General features: G+C 39.6%; 1 protein-coding gene across 8 annotated transcripts in view; it reads right to left on the minus strand.

Moving 5' to 3' along the window:
* Nucleotides 1–22,797, minus strand: part of tspan9a (tetraspanin 9a) — a 187,592-nt gene that overhangs the window by 51,470 nt on the left and 113,325 nt on the right. For 7 of the 8 annotated variants that reach the window (XM_030730901.1, XM_030730900.1, XM_030730898.1 and 4 more), the window contains one exon: nt 17,364–17,443. In XM_030730901.1, coding sequence (XP_030586761.1) covers nt 17,364–17,426 — 63 coding nt within the window. In that variant the 5' untranslated portion in view covers nt 17,427–17,443. Of the gene's footprint in view, nt 1–17,363; nt 18,467–22,797 lie in introns of those variants that run through there. The other variant, XM_030730897.1, reaches the window with a different exon arrangement.

Raw genomic sequence — 22,797 nt, forward strand, 5'->3', positions numbered from 1 at the left:
TTGTGCTGCAATTAATGAGTTTCCAAGTTCCCTCTTAGTTGAGTTTGTTAGCATGCTAGCATTTAGGATTTAGCAATAACCAAGTAAGACCAACAATATAAGTTTTGCAGGTTTTAGAGGATTAGTCTCCCAGGTCATTGGGGGATGCTCAACATCACTATACCCATATTCAACAATTATTTTTCATTCATTTCTTATGTGTCTTATGCGCCGTGTGTTATGCTGTCAGTGGGTTTCATTGCAGATCATCCCCTCATTTTTCGGATCGTGTGAGCGGATAACAAGGCTCAAATGATGTAAGGTGTGGACAGGAAGAGCTCAGAAACGGATGGAGGAACCTCACTTGCCTTCATAACTAATGTAATGCAAAATGGTCTGATATTCTGTATAAACAACACCTGAGTCAATATATTCAGTCAATAAGGTAAAGTAAGTTATAATGTTTAATGTATAATGTGAACAAGCTGCTAAGGTCTGAACAGAATAACAAAGCAACTGACTAACACTAAAGCTACAGTTTGTAATGGCAGAGTGTTTGATACTTTCTTAGTAATAAGATCATTGATGTATATTTCATTACTGGACAAATTTAAAAAATATATACATTTTTTTGCATATTAATCTAACTTTTAAAAAGAATGGCTTCATTGTTTTTAATGCTATCAATAACAATATTCTCCTCTCCTAAAGTAGAGGCCTAACCCCATCATTCCCCTATTTGATACTGCACACAGGACAGTGGAGTAACAGAAAGTGTGCCTTTGATTCAAAGAAACACTTTGAATCAATCATGCAGAGATACTTGAGTGCATCAGTGCTGCTGAGGCACACACAAATGTGCACCCAGAGCAGCTCTGAAAACACAGGTTCAACCACATTATAAATCCCAAATTAATCTCAGGTTCTAAGCAGCAAATCAAAATTTTGATCTCATTGCAGCACTGGATAAAATGTTGAAGAATTATCAAATGATTACAAATCCACCTCTGGGGACAGCGTCATCTGTACTAATTTGGTTCGCATCGATCAAGCAGTTGAAATATTTCCACTACAGTTTACACAAAATATTTAAATAGATGTTTTTTAGTTCAAAAATCTCTTTATGAAAGCTGCTTTTGCCATCATTAAACTTGTAGAGTCTCTAAAGTGTTCCTATATACCGTACACGAGTTGGTTTTTATAGGTGTCCACATTCGTCTCTTTGTTGGAGCACGTGTAGCATGTTCTTTAAATTTTGACAATTTTCAAGGCGCAGTCTGATATCCCATCTACAGAACATTGTTAAAAGATATGCAGCATAGCAATAACACTGCAAATAAATGTACATCAAGGAACAATTGTGGTGACAAGGGAAACACATTTCCTAGGCTAAATCCTTGGTATTAGAGCAGCAGGCTTACTGAACAGGGAAAGTAAAGAATCCAAGAACAAAGCAGAGTTCCCTGATAGCAAAGAACATTCTCCTCCATGCTAATCAATGCAGTAGGGAAACAAAAATATCCCATTTGCGGCTGCAGGCAATAGTTATTTGAAGAAACAAATCTCTCAGCAAACCATTTTCTTTGGTCTACACATAATGAAATTCTCAGCCTAAAGTTGTTTATTTTATTGCCTTGACCTCCCTCACTCTTCATTTTCAGTGTAAATGCAACAGCCCGCAGTAGGAAGATTGTGCAGATCTGGATAAAATTTGATTTGCCAGTACTGCTGAGTCTGGTCCTGCTACAGCATGTGGTCACTGAAGCCGATAACCTAAGCACAGTGCACACAGGACTGCACAGAAAAAATCAGTTTGCTCTTTATGCTATTAAAACTCAACCACCCACTTATACCCTGGGAGAATTTGACAGATTTTTTAAAACACTTCACTTAAAGCCACAGTTAAAAAGTGACTTTTAAACTGACCTTTGCAAGAAACTACATCGATGGTATTTAGTCCTAATTAGTTTACATAATTGCATAAAATTCAAGAGGCTGAATTGAGAATGAAAATATTTTAAAATGGTAAAGTACAGATCTATTACACAAGATACACATTTTGTCTTCATTATACCTATACTCATTAGCTACTCTGCTTTCTCTGTTGCACTCACAGGAAACACAGTAAAAAGTCCTTTGAAAGTTGATGAAAAAAACACTCAGATCTCAGGAGAAGTGCAAAGGGATTGAGCCAGACTGCTTTCCTTCATAAATCAAAGCATATCATAGACATTCACCAGCCACTGTTGCAACAGGTGTCTCACTCCTCCTTCCTTGCTCCTCCTTTTCTTCTGCTTTAGCATGCAAATAACCCTCCTCACAGTGGGCTTGTTTACCAAGGAATGTCTCTAGATTACACACGCATTTAAACAAGTGCCGTGCAGGGCGTCTCTCAAGTAGGCCACCTCAGATGGATCCCGATTCAATAAGCATTTAGAGAGCACTTCTCACTGAAAAGCAACAGCAATAAACAATCCTCCATCTTCCCCATGTGATCAAAAAAAGTGACAAGGACATTTTCAAGAGAAAAATCTATCTGCCTATATGCACCTGTTGAACCACGGTAACACCTGACATGCTGACTCAAATAATTTGCTCTGTGGCCTCCCGCTGTCTCAACATGCCTCTGTTATGTCCATCTCCTGCCCATTTTGTCCTCTAATTGTCCTGCACCCTGTGACAGACTTGTCGCAGACTGACAAGTCTGTTACACTTTACATAGGTGATGTTTCTAAAGAGCCCACTGTATTGTCACCTGCCACCAATGGACGTCTGCCAACAGATAGCAGGCGTATCTAATTTAGACAGGAATAAATGAGGTGTAAGATAGCGCTAAAGCTGATCCATGCCGCTGTGACTTATCGCTCCGTCCAGAGGCCATTTCAAACTGAGGTCTAATTATACCGTTCTGTGGCAATATTTGTGCCTCATCTTAGCTGGTTCCTTTTCCATCAAAGTATTTCCTGAAACTGAACACCAATTTTTTCCTGTGCTCCTTTTGAGGAGCTTAAGTTAGTTTAGTACCCCTGTTTTTGCAGAAATATTGAGACCTGAACATGACAAAGGAACAGGAGTTGATCAGTGTATTCTGATCCTGGACATAACATGCTTTGATCAAGCACATGCTTTACTGAAATCATGTTTTGGTATGTCTTATATGCTGTCATATGCATTCAAATTTTGAATTTTTGGATGGCTACTTTATACCAATAATTTTAATGTAACTTCTAAACTGAGACTCTGACAATTCAGCTGTCTAAAGTGAAGAAAAAGATGTTCCTGTGTCATGGATATGCCATTTTATTATAATTAATGACATTAGTTGGTGTGCCATGAATGTAAATGTGTGAAACTCTTTGAGTTTGAAGATGCTCAGCGATGGATTCTCCTGCTCTACGATGCAGCAGCTAAGTAATAATCTCACAGGAAATACTTCTAACAGATGGAGGCATCGCACTCAAGTTCAGCTACTGTTAATGTTTTGTCAAAGCCCAGCAACAAAAGGCATGCAAATAGTGTTTCTGTGCCTCTCAGTAATGGTTATGGACCAGTGATGGTACTGAGATGTGGAAAACCCCTGATGTTAGACTTTATTTTGTGTGCAGAAAACTCTCTATGTGTGTGTGCGTGTGTATATATATATATATATATATATATATATATATATATATATATATATATATATATATATATATATATATAAATAAAGCTTGTACTTTGTGGTGTGAGATTAGTTTGGGCAACAAGGGAACATGTGCCTAAAGCATGAGAGCTGCCAAGGCTTTTTTAAAGACATTCTCCAAAACAATTAATGAGCTGACTAACCCATTAAAAGTGCGAGAGACAAGTGCAGACAACAGGAATTCCTGTCTTTTGTAATACCGTGTGCCAGTCCATTTATGTGATTGCATACCATATGACAGTGGTATATAAATGTTACTGAATTAGTTTGGAGCAAGTAAGAGTGCCATGGTTACATTTACCAAAAAGTGATTTGGGTCCTCCTTCATAAATGACGCTGACATATTCATATGCTGTCAGATTAACAGAAACGAGTGCATGTCTAAAAGGGGCTTATTTCTCTGAGCTGTGATGGTATAATGCCGTCTGTGCCTGTATGGAACAACTGACATGTCTGCCAAGGTTGAGATAAAGGTCTAAATTGTATAAGAAAATGCACAGCAACATGAAAAGGTACCAATTTAAAGGCCGTCCCTACTTTTTCACCTATCTCCATTCAAACATTTTCTCCTAAATAAGCTTTTGCTTGGTGGGCTGTACTGACAATCATACATGAGAAAGAACAATGGAAAAATTTCCAACCACCTGAGATGTATAATATCTGAATGACTATAATGGATGGTTTGATGCAAAGTCGGCCACCCTGGCAGGTGAGATCTGGCAGTAGAAAAAAGTCATTAAAAGTCATTTTCATGTTGGTAAGTAGAACAGCAAAGACAGCATTTACTGTAGATGCACATGAGGTTAAATGCATGAATATATAGACAGGTTTTTTTGACCTTGGTTGTGTTCTTAGTCCACTGGAAGTCAACCGGATGCATAATGCAAAAACAAAACTGAGAGCACACTGCAGCAATGTGCTTATACTCTACTGCAATGGCTCATGCTCGCCAGGGAATCTAAGGACACAACAGCAACTGAGTGGACTCCAAATCCCTATAGCTGCAGTTCGTATCTCTTAGTACCCATTGCAGATACATAAAACTTTCAAAGTGCATTTATATTTTGTTTTTCTTTGTTACAGAGCATATCCTCTGCAAATAAAATTGTCTCTGAATGAACATTTTCTTGTCTGATGTATTAAAATGGAAACTGATTGTGGAGGAATTCTATGGGCAATAAAGCTGGCCACCCACAATTGTTAATATGAGAAACAGCTAGATGTCTTAGCCACAATGTGCTCTTAGGCAATATTAGATCAGCAGCTAAACCATGTTAATGAAACCATTTCGACGGAGACCAGCATGAAATGCGACTGCTTTTGAGGAGAATTTTTCACTATAAATGCAGCCACAACACTCTTTTGTCTCTTCCACATTAAAACTGTGTTAATTTTTATGTTAAAAATGAAAAAGATGAAGTAACTTTCCTGAACTTGCTGAATTTGCCTTCCGTGAGTTATTTACTTGTTGTTCTCATCTGTCATAGGTACAATACACCACAAGAGAATGCTTCCAGACATTTTTTTTTCTATTAAAATGGCAAGACTACACAGAAATCCCTTTGTCTCTCCAAGAAACTATGAAAGAATTAGAAACAAAGTGAGAACATGCTGCAGGACAATATTTCCCCCCCTTGCATCTCTTCTGCAAGGTAAGCACTTCAACGCAAAAAAGAACAGAGGTTTGGGGTGGAGGGTGGGTGGTGAGGATGGAGAAATGCATTCCAGCTGAAGCAAACAAACAGTGATGCGCTTTTATGGGCCAATTACTGGACTATCTATAATACCGACAGAAGCCAGCAAACAGCCATATCAGCCTTCACATGAGAAACGAGAGCTGCCACTGTCCTTGTCTTCATCACTTGTATCTTTCTATCACTACCAAAATCTACATTGGCTACTTAGGTTGTTCACACAAAATACAGTTTTAGTAGATCCAGCAGTGTTGTAAAGTATAAGACAGCAACATCATGGACACAGAAAGAATATTTAGAAGCTCAGTTTGGCTATGCATTTTTTTTTTTGCAGAGTGTATTGACTCAAGGGCACACAAACAAAGTGATACATACTGAATGAAGGGATGGATGGATGAAGATTCATTAACTCCACTATGATTATGCTGTTTGTTTTTTTTTTTTTTCCTCTCAAGCTCAGGGCAGCATTACAACATTTTTAAGCCCATGTGCTATACATAAATAATACAGAAAAGGAACCTGAAATTTGCTGTCCATGCTTAGCATAGCTTAATCAGGCTGGGGAGTTCAGAGCTGCCAAAAGAAAAACAAAAGTAGAAGAAGCAACTCTACTTATTTAGTCACTTTAAGTCTTCTGTCTAACTGCTGTTCTCCAGGTACACCTGCATACACTTTTCATCTGCTCATCTAATGCTTACTTATCTCTCTCTCTCTTAATTAATTTATTTTTTTTAAACTAAATGATAAATATTACAGCTGTTAGACAAAATAGCCACAGGGTATTTCACTTACAGCTTATATGCTTCAACGCTTATATGCAGTACATAACTATCAAAAAAGAACCAGATAATGACTTAAAATCCTGTTATGCTGGAATTCTATATGTAACACAATTTTATTTTCTGTCTGCAATGTATGAGGCAGACTTCAACTACAAGTCTGTGCTGGGAGGTTTATTTTGCACAAAGCTTCAGGCTCAGGCCATGACTGGGTTGGATTATTTTCAAATGTAACTAACTCCCTGTCTCACTTCTCTTACTTTTTGATACTGCCAATCATCTGGGTCTGTCATGTATTGCAAATCCCACTGGGAAGTGGGAAGACAGACAAATCATTGCAAATACATCCCAATAAGCTTGTGAGATAGTGCTTGTGAGATAGGTCAACACTGCATGTAGAGCAAAAATGCAGTCAAATCTCAGATAAACAAAAAGCAGAAGAAATATATTAGGCAGTTATTTTTTTTCCAAAATAGATCAAATGATTTTCACATTTATCCCCAGAGAAAAAAATAACATGATGCTGATGCCAGAAAGAGAAAGAGAGAGAGAGAGTGAGAGAGAGAGACACCAAGAGAGAGAGAGAGAGAGAGCGATCTGAGAGTAAGGGTGAGTCAACTCTCGGGGAGCTGTCATCAAACATCAACATGTTCACCTCTCATGATCTTGTGAAGAAGTCCCTCCCCTCTCTCCATGCCTTCATGCATCGCTTCCTCCAACCCAGAAAAGAACAGAATTCTAGGTCTGCCAGCTTGTCCTCTCAGAAGGGGAGTGGAATAAAAATCTGGCTAACCCCATCTGTCCAAGCTCACTTGTGCATGGGGTTCAAGGAGGACTGTGCAACCAGTGTGAGCAAAATCAAAATACAGTCATCATAAAGATTTAAATCTTGATAACCAAACACTGAAGTATGTACCCTTTATGAAATGGAAGGGGCATTAATGGGTTGACCCCAAACATGGTGCGGTGTCCTGCACTGAAATAACCACTGAATAAAATACAGTGATAGCTATTTGTCTCACCACACTGCACCCAATGAGTGCATACACAGGCAAAGGGTCTATGTTAATAATTACTCTGGTTCAATATGGATGAATGAGATCATTCACTGAAGGTGGTGTTGACCCCATAATTATGTTCTCAAATTAGACTCTTTTAGCTAACCTTAGTCTGCCCACACCAGGCTCTTCTTGGACTCATTCTTTTGTATTCCAGCATCATCCTAAGTCACCCATTACTGAAGCTTGGGTGGCTTAATAGGAGAAACTGAGACTTCTGTGCAGAAATAATGGCTACTGACAGAGACTGAAAATGGCACATGGTGGGTGAGGGGGGTCTGTACACTTCTATTTCCATTTATTTTATCTTTAATTAAGAATTTCCTACGATAGAAAAGGGACAAAGATGTTGCATTATTCAAGAAAAATATTCAAACAAAACTGAAATGTATAGCTTAGTTTAGAAATGGTACACTGGCATAAAAAGCTGTTTCAGGTGAATATGTACAATTACTGACAACTTTATGTGGTTTTTGTATTTCTATTATGCAATAAAACTGCAAGGTCCTCTCTCAAAGTAAGATCTGAGACATCCTTCTGTGCCCCAGATAGAACACCAAAGTGATGGAACGAGGCTAGCTTTGCACGTTTCATTTTTATATAAGATTTTGCATGCTGCAGGCAACCAGACTGCTTCAGAATTCCGACTTCAGCACATATACAAACCTGATATCTTCTGAACCAGAACAGATAGACAAAGCAAATATCCTTTCATGTCTTCGGCTGGTAATTGCAAATTGATGTAAAATAAACAAGTAGAACCAATTGCTTTAGTTGTGTGATAAGACCCAGGCAAAGTCAAGGGGGCAGCCATAAACTGAGCTGTGATAAGGAAGAGTATGAATCTGCATGCTAAAAGAACAGCAATAATCTCTATTACGTTTACACAGTCAGTCAGCCAGTCAGTCAGTTATCTTGATACTGTAGAAGTGAAGGATCTTAAATAGTTACTGCATTTTCCTCTACTGGGAGAATATCAGAGTGTGTTGTGAGCACACCTCATGCACATCAAATAAGAGTCGAGCTCAAATTGGATCAGACATAACGAGAGCACTGCAAAAACCTGCTCTGATGAAGATCTCATTTTCACTCTGAAAACAACAAGATAGGCATCCATTTCAAATTACAACAAACAGTCTTAATACTTTGGCTGATGGTCTGAATTTTACATTATACACCACATAATGCCGCTCCATTAAAGTATAACAAGAACATGTCAGGCACTCACAAAACGATCGTCTAGTGACTCTGTACTTGCTGTATTGATGCAGTTCTATCCCGAAAGCGGCAATATGTTGCATTTTATGATTGAGCTATAACTCAGCAGTAATCTGCAATGGTTCAACTAAATAGAACAAATACAAGCACTAATGTCTAAGGTATAAATCTGTCTCATTTGACATGGCCATGCAAAGTAGTAAGAGTATGTTCTTTATTGCATGTTGGAGCCCTGCTAGGGCTGTGTCCTGGGCTCATTACCATTCAGGCAGTGAAAGCCTGAGTCCCTGACCCAAATTCAAGCTGACACATTTAAAATCCACACATTCAAAGTCAATCTGCTGCTCATATTTTCAACCTATTGTGGTGCGGTTTCACAGTGTGTCTTGGGTCTCCAAATGTTGCTTAGAGATAGGAAGGAGATAGATGACTTGAAACAAGCTCTTGAGGAATCTTTGTGGGTTGATTGAGTGGGTTTATGGTGGGAAAAGAAGTCCGTCCTATTGAATCAACTCAGGTAGAGGCCCTGGGGAAATTGGTTTTAGAGCCAGTCATTGATGCATCTTCAGCTTACTGCTGACACTCTCTGGAGAACGTAGAATGAAGACACGAGAGGCTACAGAATGTCTTCTGCTGGACTTACCTACAGCTTGGTCAGACTTCTAGTATTTAAAGGGAATCACATTTCCATATGATTGTTACACCAGGAAATCAAATCTTGTGTATAAAAGCAAACTACTTAAAACACAGCACACAGATTGTGTTTGTACACAGCTATAGATCTGTAGTTAGTTTATATAGAGTATACATTTCCCAGTCTGTTAATTCAAAATGAGCAAGGTAATCTTAGATAAATTTGCTCTCAGAAGACAAACAAACAGCGTTAACAGAGCTCTGTGTGTGTATGCGTGTGTGTGTGTGTGTGTGTGTGTGTGTGTGTGTGTGTGTGTGTGTGCGTGTGTGTATGTTAGGTGGGACTGAAAGCATTGCTTTCACTGTAATTTGCTTTTAAATGACAGAGAAATACTGAGAATTTGACTAGAAAGCTATAGTATTGTGTAAAGTCTTTAACCACCCAGTATTCCTTTATATTTTGATAGGAAAATGAGGAAAAGGTGCAGCAATTTATTGAAACATGTGCAAAAATAAATAGAAATACAGTATATCAGGTAAAAACAGTTTGTACATTTCTAACAAGCTTGAAAGACAACCACATTTTTTCTTCAACACAGCCTGAACTCTCTCAGGCAGCTTTCTTGTAATTTTCTTAAGTAGTCTGCAGAAAGAGTTCTCTGGGCTTCCTGAAGGACATTCAAAGCTCTTCTTTGGATGCTGACTGCCTTTTGTTCTGTTCTCTCTCATGATGATCCCACACTGCTGCAGTAATGTTGAGGTCTGGGCTCTTGGAAGGCCAGTCAATGACTGATAGTGTCCCATTGTGTGTTTTTCTATTCATGTATGCTTTTACTACATTGGCAGTGTATTTGGGATGAGTATCATGCTGAATAATGAAGCTGTTGCCAATCAGATTTTCAGATGATACTGCATGATGGATCAAAATCTGACAGTACATTTCTGTGCTCATAATTCCATCAATTTTGACAAGATCTCCAACACCACTGGGTGAAACGCTGCCCCAAACCATGACAGAGCCTCCACTGTGTTTCACAAATGGCTGTAGACACTCACTGTTGTACCTCTCTCCTGACCTCCACTGTTATGTACCGAGAACAATTTGAACCAAAAACTTCAAATTTGAATTCTTCACTCTGCCACTTTCTTCCTGTCTTCCATCATTATAATGGGTTCTTAACAGTCACCCTTCCACTGAGACCATTTCTGATGAGGCTTTGGAAAACAGTACATGGGTATCAGTTGAAAGGACAGATGCATCCTGCATGAGGTCTTTGTTGGATTTTTCTCTGTTTCTTAATGTCATGCCTTTCAGATACTGTTCATCTGCTGTAGATGGGTTTTTTAGTTCTGCCACTTCTTCTTTTATCTTCCACATGTCCAGGCACTGCTGAGATATGCCAACTTTTTTAGTTAATAGCTCTTTGGGAATCATCTTGTTGGTGCAAAAATACTTTTTGTCAAACTGTGTTATGTTTGTCATTTTTTGTAGATTTTGACTAAGGAAATGGGAACAAATGATATGTTTTTGGGACAGGCTGCTAGTAACAAAGGGCCTAAAGATCCAATTTAAAATTTGCTAAGTTTTCTGTTATGTGTAGACACAATAGTGGTTCATCCCTTGAGTTAGATGCCTTTTTTATGCTTGAATGATTCCTACGTCAATGTTAAGTGGCTTAACAAACAAAAAACATCCCTCTGAAAATGGTGAGGTACAAGGCCTGCACTAAAACTGAGTGAAAAGAGCCAATGTCCAAAGAAAAACTTTGAAAGAACTTCAGAAAGCCTGGAGAACTATTGCTCAATACCACTTTAAAGTAAAAAGGACATTTTACTCACTATTGGAAAAGTATAACAAAGCATTATTAAAGTAATGTAAATTAAGATATCTTTTTTCACAGACAGTGACTGCAACAGCACTTCAAAGGCCTGGGCTCAAATAACAAAGCTCAGTGTCTGGTTTATTGTCTTGCTTCTATCCCGAACCCCTCAAGTCCATAGGTGTTACAAACTGTCACTACATGATATGTGAAATGTTTAAAGGCAGCTGAAAAGCTACAACAATTGCGTGCTTTTTCCTGCACAGATTTAGTCTGACTACTGTAGTTTTGCACAATGGTTTGCTTGATAACACAATCTCTTTGCACCACCTTGCATTTCACTATGAAATGTGAAATCATTCAAAGCTGTAAAACTGCATGGAAAGGCTTGCTTTTGTTGATGCTGTTCTCAATAGCATTCACAGTGAATAGATGCCTTGCTTGGGCTGTTTTCAAATATAAAACACTAAAAAGAATGGACAAGACCCATTCGATCAATAACCCAAATACATGACCTATTATGGTATTTTCTGTTTCACAGTTCAGTAATATTAACACATTATTGACTACACAGAAAGGATGCTGCCTTCCCTACTGCCTGAGGTTCACGATGTGGCACATAGTCATTACAAAAGCTCTTGCTTATGTATGCAGAACTAATGACACTCATCTTTTCCCCTTGTTCTCCTATTCTTTATGTTCACATCTCCTTTAGACTGTGTTTAGGAGAGCATGATATCTGCGTTTAATGTGCTGAAGCGATGTTTCAAATATTGCATAGTTGAGCCTGATGAGATATTGTACCAACTAACCCACTGGTGACATTGGTGACACAAAAATTGGGCAATGGGATTGTGTTTTTTTTTTTTTTCTTGACTGAAATGAACAAGTTTTTAGTTGTGATAGGTTAAGTGTAGCTACAGAGTCTCTAGGCTCTGGTTACAGTGAGGGATATTAATGTGAATGAAGGAGGGAAAAGAGACTGAATGGTGTATATCAAAGATTGTGGAAGTCAGTAAACTGGAATTTGTGTGCCTAGAAGCTACTGTTCAGTCACTTGTTTCTGCGATGTTTGCTTGTCTCTATAAGTCAGTACCAAACAGCTGAAATAGTTGCAGCTGGACTAAAACTTCACCTGTAGCCCTGTTGCTTTGAGCTAGCTGAGTAGCAAGCATCAAATATTACATGTAATTTTTCCAAAAGGATTTTTGTGACCTGAAAAATCTATACCATTTTGTATAAAAAGAATGCCATTCACATGTTTTGTGAGGTAGATTTATTTCATATTTGCTATAGCTTGTTGACTCTTTGCAATAAAATGTTGCCATTTTCAGCTACTCATTAGTGTCATAATCACCAGCCACCGACAACTCATCAAGTGTGAAGACTCTCACTTTAAAACAGTAGTAAGTGATTGGTTAAGGATCTCAATTCCCCTGGAAAAGCACCCCCTACCTATTGCATCCAAGCGTAAAATGCACCTCAAAATCTCCTGCTCTATTACCTTGCCCCCCTAGAGTGAAACACAGTAGTTCCATTTCCCAGTTGATCTGCAACAAGAGCTAATGAGCTCAGCAGCTCTACACAACACGGCCGGGAAATCGAAGCAGCCTGTGAGAGAGACGTGTAAATGAGAGTGATCTCCCTAGACAATCTGCTGGACAAAGGCAGGCATATGGAGATATTTACCAAGCAGGTCAGCCAGTGTGAATCAAGGCTCAGGGATCTACAGGGGATGCTAATTACAAGACTCCAAGTGATTAAAATGCATATGTGATGTTCTTTATGTAAATGTTACAGGGAAATTAAAAGATCAGCTCACAGGCTACACATTTTGGCTATGACACATATGATGACATACAAACATGTTATACACTATGAATGCCTGATACATAGGATTATTAAATATGTAAATGGTTGAATTGAACAGCAGAAATCCAATGTTACATACAGTATAGATTAAATCAATGATCCCCTATCTTGCCATATTTGGAGGTATAAAATTTAAGAGGACAGATGGACAAGATTAATGCTGCATTCTGCCACTTTATATTCACTGCCAATTCAAAAACCAGGTTAACATAATGAAATGTATGTGACAGGAGAGCATACACAGCTTGTTTCATCATCTTATAGAGTGCACTCAGCTCTCATCTATTTTCTTGTGCCCAAATCCTTGTTTCACCTGGCAGTGACTGATGGAGTTCAGCTGTGCGACTTGTGAAAAAGAGAAAGAAAACGAAAAGTCTGTTACAATACGAGCTCTCGAGCCATTAAAGATTACTGAACATTTCATGGGCCGATATTGAGAATGAAAAACAGGCAACTTGCTTCAGCACCATAGACTGAAACCCCATGGGGTTCCAGTCTGAGTAAGCAAAGGGACAGCTTGTGTGAATTTATGGAGTTCAACTAAACCAAATGCAAATGTGCCAGCACACTTATATGCACACAGCAACAAACCACCTGGAGTCTATCAATAGCTCCTCTCCTTGTAGCATCATGAGTATATTTGAAACCTTAAATGTCAAATTCAGTGATTATATTAATCTTCTGTTGCTGCGGACCAAATGGTTTATAAATCCTGCAGCAGTCCCCTAAGTAAGCACAAGAATTTATGAATGCTAAACACATCAGTTTTCTCTCCTCTAACAAAGGAGCAGCTTTGATACTACAGCTCCTCTTGTGCTTGTAGGACAAGACTGCTGAACTGACACTTTCCCTTTAAATATGAATATCAAATGAGACTTTACCTTTTGATATGGTGTGATAATGCCAGAGCTTAGATCTACTGTACAACTTACTATAGCTTAAACAATTAAAATGAGCTTATGAGCAATGTTGGTTGTAATTTGTTGGAATAAATCCTTAGGGAGAGATGAGAGTGTTTTGCTGTGAGTTTAGAGAACACATTGCGGAGTTAGAGGTGGCTGAAATCCTTGCTTCAAGCAAGAATACAAACACTGATATGCTCTCAAGGCTGACACCAATAGGGCTTAATGTCAATCATCTTATCAGGATGGTCAAACAGACCTTGAGAGCATGTGTGTTAGAGAACGAGAACAACAGATTGCCTTCCCAACTAAACCCTACACTTTGTCACACACAGTCACACCACAATGCCCAATTGCTTTGATGATGTTGGATTTAGCATAGAAGGAACTGCGCTCACAATCCTTAACCGCACAACTCAATACTGCGCTAATCTGCCCAAAACTCCCCCCTACAGCTCAGACTCTTCTAATCCTTTATAAGGAAGAGAAGCCAGATGGTCATGAACAACTGCTGGGGGGCCTGAGGATGAGCGAATGTATAGAGATGCCTGGAGTGCCTGTCACTGTTTACCTTGTGTTTTAAGTTACCACTGTAAGCTCCGTGAAGTGGATGGTGTGTGGGTGGTGAATGCACTTCCAAGGATGTGTGTGTGTGCAAAGCAAATGTGCTCATGCACTCAGTTAAAAAGAAGAGACCCCTGCTGCACCTGGTGTGAGGTTACTGCAGCTTGCCATTCCGCTTTCAGTCCTGAGATGAGATGTCAGAACTTAAGAGGCACACCGCTCTACCAGCTTCAGTAACCATGTGATTCCTGAAGTGTCAGATGCAGAGCAGCGCAGTCCCAGGGGTCTCGAGATACATCATACCTCTCACCCTCCTCCCTCAGTTTCAGAGTGCTTGGGCACCTCATTTTGACCCTTCAGTGATAAGTGAATCTTTTATTTCTAGCTCCACTAACCTTCAAATTGGTGTGCTGCTGTCCCAGAATCTGTCATGCCAATCAAATGGCCACCAGTAAGGGACAAGCTGTCACATGGAGATACACTGAGACCTTGCAGCCACATGCTGCATCCTCACTCCCACCCTCTTCCCATGAGACACCGATTAAACTCTTATTAAAATGATTGAGTGGTAGGAGGAAAACAAGTGTATCAATCTGCTGCAGCAATAGATGGGAATGCACATGGTGGGCATTCATTAAGTCAACATTATCAGAGTAAAAATTCAATTATTTCACAGCAGGGGACAAGTTGTGCTGAGGAATGTCCACAGCCACTTAAGTTCACACACACACACACGCACGCACAGACACGCATGTATGCACGCATGCATGCACTCACACACACAGAAGACACTCCTCAAATCTCACACTGAAGAGAGCTTCTGGATGCTCTCACAGTCACTATAATGCATCAAGGTCAACAAGCTAAGCTTCACATAAATCTAAGGTCAAAAGCCTTGAAATAAAAAGTCTGGTTTTTACCTACTTATTAGTGCAGAAGCCAATTATTAGTGGCAGGGTTCCCTGTTTACAAAGCACAAAGTGAACCTGGAAAAACACTACGCTTTCATACATATCCCCTGTGACGTGGTCATAAGGACCTGGTAAAAACGACTTCAGCTAAGGTTGACCTTCACTGATGTACTCAGGCAGCTTTTGAGCTATCATTTGAGTTCAGCAGGCTGGAACTGACATACAGCTAACACTGCCCCTGTGTTAATGTAAAGTCTAATGCAGCTTTGAAATATAACATTCAACTGAAATTCCAAATAATACTCATAAGTGATGCAAATTCACAAATTGTAAAGGAATTATTATTACAAACATGACTTCTTGTGTCTGGGGTTTGTTTATGAAATATACATATTTTCTCTAGTAAACACCACTAACACACAGATCAGGAAAGTCACTGTTAAGGCATGAGTTATGTATAGGAGTTTTGGTAAAATAAGAATAGGTTAAACTTGTGCAGTGTACTTTTAGTTTGATTTAATGAGTTCCCTGAAAAGCCTGTAATTTGTGCCAAATTGTAACATTTCATAATTTAAACTTATTTGGCTAATATTTAATAAGATCTAAGGGAACAAGAGCAGCAATTCAAATGGCATTTTGTTTCACTAGCCAGGTTATAATTTCAACAATTTGCTTGTTTAATTTTTAAAATTAATTGCATATAGTATTTACTAATGTTATGTCATGAAATTAGCTCCCTTCATCTGTTTCAATAAAGCTTTTAGCATGGAAAAGCATGGATTATGTAGTAATGAAAAACAGCTGATCGATCATTCTTGCACCCGAAAATCAATTTAGGAAACTGCTTTAAAATTCCACCCTTAACTCCAACAGTAGTAGTCAAGAGTAGAACACAGAGCACTCTACACATACTGACTGAGCTGAGAATGGGTGCTCACATCAAGGTAAGTCAGTGTCTGCATTAATGAATCCATCACCCATATCGGCTTTTTTGACCCTCTCATTCCCTTAAACAAATATTAACATCATTTAGTTGGGAATGTATGCCTTTGGCAATCACTATTGTGCCTGCCTCTACAGACTGGCACATGATTTCAGACTGAAATGAAGGGACTACCTTCAAGAGAAAGAAAGGTCTGAGCTGTCTGTTTTTTTTACACATGAATTTGACAGTGAGGTAGATTTCTGTTTGTATGGTGCGTGATTGCATATATATTTGCGTGTACATTTTTTTTTAATGCTGGCTCATTCACAGCTGACCTCTAGTTAATGCCCACTTTGTTGCCCCAGTAAGCTGTGCTATCATCCCACATGACATGGTGGGCGTGAGTTGGGTCCCCAGTGTTGAGATGTTTTTACGCTTCATGCTTCGCTGCATCCACACAAAAGACTTGGCCCCATAACCCATAAGCCCGATAATCCAGTCTGTAAACATTCAAGGGATGCCCACTTTTACTTTAAATGCCCATGCATGGGTACACAGCGGAGACCACCACATGCTGGTCAGGTTTCTCTGGATGAAATCTATATGCATAATTCTTTTCTCACCTCTGTTGTTACTGTAAACACTACGATTCTAGTGATATTGCAGGGGTTGGGTGTGATTATTACAATTTATTTGTTTATTACAATAAATTCCTTTGATTAATCTACAATTGATCACAACTTAAGTCAAGAGTAATGACGATCTATCAGATCAATTTAGACTGTCGCTGACCAACTCAGCTAATATCCTCATGCCATTATTGTGCAGCTCATCTATGTAACTGTCCTGAAGGAGGATATAGTCTTTCCCTTGCATACCAAAAGTAGCATTGCAGCTTCATGTTCACTGTAAATCATGTAACCATCTGAAAGACTGACCTTACTGACCCCTGGGACCTTGTCCCACCAACCCCCACCCTAACCAAAAAAAAAAAAATACAAAAGGGGACCTGGTGCAATGCCACTGACACTGTCATGATATCCAGGAATAGCAACATGCAGAGAGGGGAACAGGCATAAACACCCTGATGTAATTATAGATGCATGACTGCCCTGACAACCATCATTTTGTCATAAAGTAATGTCTCCTGATTAACATTTTGAATAACTTATCACATACATATGATATGGCTAATCACGCAGTGAATCATGCAAGCCAGAATTACTTTGTCAGCATCATCTTTTAAGATGCTCAGCATTTGCACCAATCGCATCAATATGGACAAGTATGAGGAGAAAAACACTAACAAAATAATGAGCCACTTACCCAGAAGATGAGATTGAAGATGAACATCATATACTTCAAGCAGCAGAGGCAGCCTCTTGCCATGTTGCACTTCTTGAATTCTAAAAGGAACACAAAGGATAGATCCAGGTAAAAGACTATGTATTTGCTGCCTTTGGGTGAGCTGTACTTGTTGTTAGTCTTGTCTCCTGCGCTGGCGTCAGCTGCAGCTCCAGTCTGCCCCTGCTGTGTGTTTTTGCGTGGCCCCGTGGAGCCGTAGAAAGCGCCGGCAGTGAAGCCGCGGCCACCGAATGGGCGGCCAGACGTGGAGGCTTGAGCAAAATCGGATTCACGGCTGTCTACAGAAGGGCTACGGTGAATGGCTGACTCCTCACTGCTGGACTTCTCCATACTCTAGGGCTGCAGCTGCTGATGAAGGGCTCTCTGACACACAGTCTACCATAGTCTCAGAGATGACAGGACAGAACAACTTGCCCTCCAAATCTTCACTGCTTCACACTCTGAAGCAATAAAAGATAAAATCCACACAGCAATACCACATCCACCTCAAACCAGACAGATAGATGAAAAAGTCTCCTGTGTAGAAGTGAGCTGAACTGAACTGCTCAGGCACCTCTGCCAGGTTTAAGTGTCCTCTGCTTGGTGTAGCTTTCTTGCTGTGATAATCTTAAAGTAGCTGTGCAGAAGGTTCCTGTGAGGAGCATTACCCTTGCCTTATGACAGGACTGTCTTTATGTGAAGAAGTTATAGCACTTGTTCTATCCTCTCCTGTAATATCACTCTCCTCCTGCGCTGCTTAATACTGTGCCCGGCTGCTCCAGTGGGAGTGAGCCCCCAGAGAGTCTCAGCTGCTCCACTTCCACGTTCTCTTGCTGACCTGGTAACTTTGATTCCCTCCTGTCTCTCCTTTCCTCTTTCCACTGCCCCGTGCCTTTTCAGTCCTCCTCTTCTCTGTGTGTGCTGATGCGCTCTCTCTTCCCTAGGTCTCTCTCACTCTCTGTTTCTTTCTGATTGTGCCAGTATCGCTCTTTTGGAGTGTGCCTGTCTACTCTAGTGTACCATCCTTTGCTCAGCAGCTCAGTCTTCTGCTCTGCCTGTGCTCTGCTCTCCCAATAGGAGTGCACTGGCTGATGTGCTATTATCGGCAGACGCAACTAACGGGCATTCCCTATCTCCCAACAAGAGCACTCACCTCCTCCCCCAATTCTCTCTCCCTCCCGCTTGCCTTCTCCCTCTTGCTCTCTCTCACTCAGTCCCTCCCCACTGCTGAGCCGGCAACCAATGCAGCAGCTGCAGCCAGACCACAGCTCCTCCTCTTTGCTCCCCGTGTCTTTATTAAGCCCATCACTGTGGCTGCGTTGACTATACATGTTCAGCAATTTTTTATCCATTGAGGGAATTGAGAGGCCATAGAACAACAAACACACACACAAACACAAAAATCAAATGTGAAGATAATTGTAGATGAGTATAACGTTGTGGAGTAGCAGGGTTAAGGGCTGTGAGGTGGAAATTTCTGGCAGTCTCTTTTACATATGAAAAGGTTTGACTGTCACTATGCTGATGACACTAACACCTGCGATTTCACACATGCCAGTGAAGCTTCTCACTCGGCTTTAATCTGTAGTCTTTAACTTCATTGATTAATGTTGCCATAAATAAACTAGTTAAATATGACTGGGAGTTATTTATCATATTAAAAAAAAAAAAACTAGCTTGAAATAGCAGCCAATCTCCACCGGAGTCATTACTGCATATCATGTGGGTGGTGGCGACAGTACTGAGGAAGAGTTTGGTCATACTTTTACTCTGTTAATCGTCACTGTACTCCCTACATCCATGTAAGGGGACCCCCAATTAACTGGCAACAGCCAGGCTCTGGAATTATGGCACCATCTCAAGCATGGAAAGGGGATATTGGCTTTAAGATGCTGAACCCTTTCCAATGCAAAGCCAGGGTGAAACGTAGAAGAGCCCTGCTGATTCACACACTAAGCTAACAAGATATTATAGAGCTTTGATTAGAAAGTGTTCCACACAGCCAAATAGCAAAGCTCGAAAGGTTCAGGATCCTCAAAGTACAGCATGGATGGTAACTGTCAATTATAATACAAGATAATTGCAACATGCACAAGATAATTATCTGTCTGTCCATTTGAGTGTGAGGATTTTTATTATCTGCAGAACAGGAAATATAACAGTATAATTGTTCTTATGAAGTCTAAGAATCAACTTTTTTCCACCAGCTCGGAGAGTAGCTGGGCTGGGCAGTTTTTTTGTGGACAAGTTCCTCACTTCACTAACTACAATCCCAGCAATATACTAGCAACCAAACCAATCACAAGAAGGTTTTTGCCAACTGACTGGGGGATACACATTTTTTCCTAGTGACAGGTGGTTGCCAAGAGGTCAACTGATTGTCTGTAGGCCTGCATGACTGAGGCTTTAGCAGACATTTTCCCAGCAACTGGCATCAAACTTCACTAATTACTCACAACCGGACAAGGAAATACTCATTTTTCCCTCAGATCTGGTGGTTGCCAAATGGTTGCAGACCAATGTCAGATCAGTAGGGCCATGTGACTGGGGCCTTGTTCTTTTGACCATACACTGTCACCATGATGTCCAAAGTGATGGACACATGTCACATGGTTAGCGCTCTAAGGTCTGCAAAATGTCAAAAAACAAGTACTGTACTGAGTAATTATAGGGAATTTATTAACTATTACTTAATTATTTTCTAAATGTTACCATAAATAATAAACCTCAACTGCACTGAAAAATGTGCATCTGCCTTTACAAAAATTTGAAAAATATTAAATAATACTCAGTTCTGCAGTATTGATGGAAAGAAACTTTTTGAAAATATGATCACGGGTGTTCTTTTTGAGACCTAGATTGATACTACTTTCAAAGTCTTTTTAGCTTCAGTTTTCTCATTTGACTTGGCAACAAAACCAGTAACCATATTTCTAAAATGTCAGACAATTGATTACTAAAAATATTGTGTGTGATATACTGTAAAGCTTATGAAACAGAACACATAAAAAATAAAATTATTTTTTCCTCTGACTTGTGATTGTGCATGCTTTTCAAGCAGTTAAGATTTCGACATATTTTTGTAACAAAATTAACTAGAAAAAGCATTTCCTGAAGAAAATGCACTGTGAATGCTGCATGCTGAAAGATTGGAGCTGAAATGCCAAGAAAGGCTTCAAACAGCTGGAACTTTATTTGCTGAATGAGCTTCAATGAACTGCTGAATACCTGAACTGCTGAACTGTTGAATACCTGAACTGCTGAATTGCTGAACTGCTGAATTGCTGAACTGCTGAATACCTGAACTGCTGAATTGCTGAATACCTGAATTGCTGAACTGCTGAATTGCTGAACCGCTGAATTGCTGAACTGCTGAATTGCTGAACTGCTGAATTGCTAAACTGCTGAACAGCTGTTAATAATGCTTCAAACAGCTGAAACTTTATTTGCTGAATGATTGGAGCTGAAATGCCAAGAAAGGCTTCAAAGAGCTGAAACTTTATTTGCTGAATGAGCTTCAATGAACTGCTGAATTGCTGAACTGCTGAGTACCTGAACTGCTGAATTGCTAAACTGCTGAATTGCTGAACTGCTGAATTGCTGAACTGCTGAACAGCTGTTAAAAATGCTGAACAGGTGTTAAAACTGCTGAACGGCTGTTAATAATGCTTCAAACAGCTGAAACTTTATTTGCTGAATGATTGGAGCTGAAATGCCAGGAAATGCTTTAGAGCTGAATTCTGATTGGCTGAAAGAGTTAAAGCAGCTGACAAATGCTGAAAATGAAAAACAGCCTGAAGAAATTTTAACAGCAGCTGAAGAAAAACCATAAAAGACATTGAAATGGGTAAAATGGGCCACCATGAGTGAGATGGCTATGGCAGCTGATGACCTTGGGCCATTTTTCCTGTTCAAGTTTATGTAACTTAAGTGCAATTCCTATGTACAACCAGTAGGTGAGCACAGGGTTGGCAAAGAGTTAGAAGACCTCTCTTCTTAAACTCAAGTTTGTTTAACTGCTGCTCACTATAAAGCATTGTGAAAGATAAAAGAAATAAATTCCTGGAGACATTTAAACTGCAGCTGAAGAAAAGCCAGGAAAGATATTGAAAGGGCATCATCATGATTCAAGTGGCTATGGTAGTAGATGACCATGGTCCATTTTTCATGTTTAAGGTGTTCCCACTTTGTCTAAATTAAATGCAGCTTTTCTCTGTAACCAGTAGGTGATCACATGAATTGCCGGAAGCTACTAGGTCTTTAATTGTAGTTCATGAATTTGACAAGTATTGAATGCCAAGAATCAGCCTGAAGAAATTTAAACTGGAGTTGAAGAAAAGCCGTAAAACATATTGAGAAGTTAATCCAAGTTTAGTACTGTAGTTTAATGTCTTGCAACTGAAGGCTTTCAGCTAAATTGCTGTCATTCCTGAAATATTTGGGAATGTTGTTGAAAATGTTAAAATACAATGAATGATTCTTCTAAACATGAAGGAGAATGAAAGTGCAGAAAATTGTGGACAGAATTAATCTGCTGTTGTGGCAGCCAATGGGAGGAGCCACAGAAGCAGGGACTTATGGGAGTGTTTATGCTGATGTTTGCGAGTTTTAGTTATTGGTCTTTATCAGGTATTCAGTGAAGTTTTGTTGGTTTCACTGTGATTGTTGTTTTGTGATGTCAATGTGATGTCAATATGTTGTTATTGATGGTGGCTGATAATGGGCCACCATGACTGAAGTGGCTATGGCAGCTGATGACCTCTGGCCATTTTTCCTGAGCATGCTGTTCTGACATTGTGTCATTAAACCTGCTGCTTCTCTGGTTAACCACTAGAATGAGTGCATTCACAGCAAATTAAAGCATCAAGGTTTCTTTCTTGTTCAGCTGACGTTTGCTGAAGTGTTAATAGAAAAAGTTTTAAAGTGACAAAAAGGGCTTAAAGAAACAAACACACACTGAAAATTTGTCCTAAGCATGAAGGAGAAAGAAGTTGTAGAAAACTGTGGAAAGAATGAGTTTAATATCATTGAATATGAAAAGATTTAAAGTTCAAAACCCAATGGACAATCTTTTAAATTTAGGGTAAAGTGGGACTTGAACCTGCTCTCTCTGCTTCTTCTGTATTCATGGTCCAGTGTTTCTACCACTGAGCCAACAGGAGTCTCATACAAGCAGGGAGGTTTGCATGCATGCATATTGGAGAGCTCTCCCAAGCTGAATGCTTGTAGATGAATGATTGGAGCTGAAATGCCAGGAAATGCTTCAGAGCTGAATTCTGATTGGCTGAAAGAGTTAAAGCAGCTGACAAATGCTGAAAATGAATTTTAAATGCAAAACAGTTGAAATTGTCAAGAAAGTAGCTAAATTAAACTTGATTTGCTTAAAAGGCAGAAGAACAGCCTGAAGAAATTTTAA

Source organism: Archocentrus centrarchus, chromosome 6 (assembly GCF_007364275.1).
Source record: "Archocentrus centrarchus isolate MPI-CPG fArcCen1 chromosome 6, fArcCen1, whole genome shotgun sequence".
Lineage (NCBI taxonomy): Eukaryota > Metazoa > Chordata > Actinopteri > Cichliformes > Cichlidae > Archocentrus > Archocentrus centrarchus.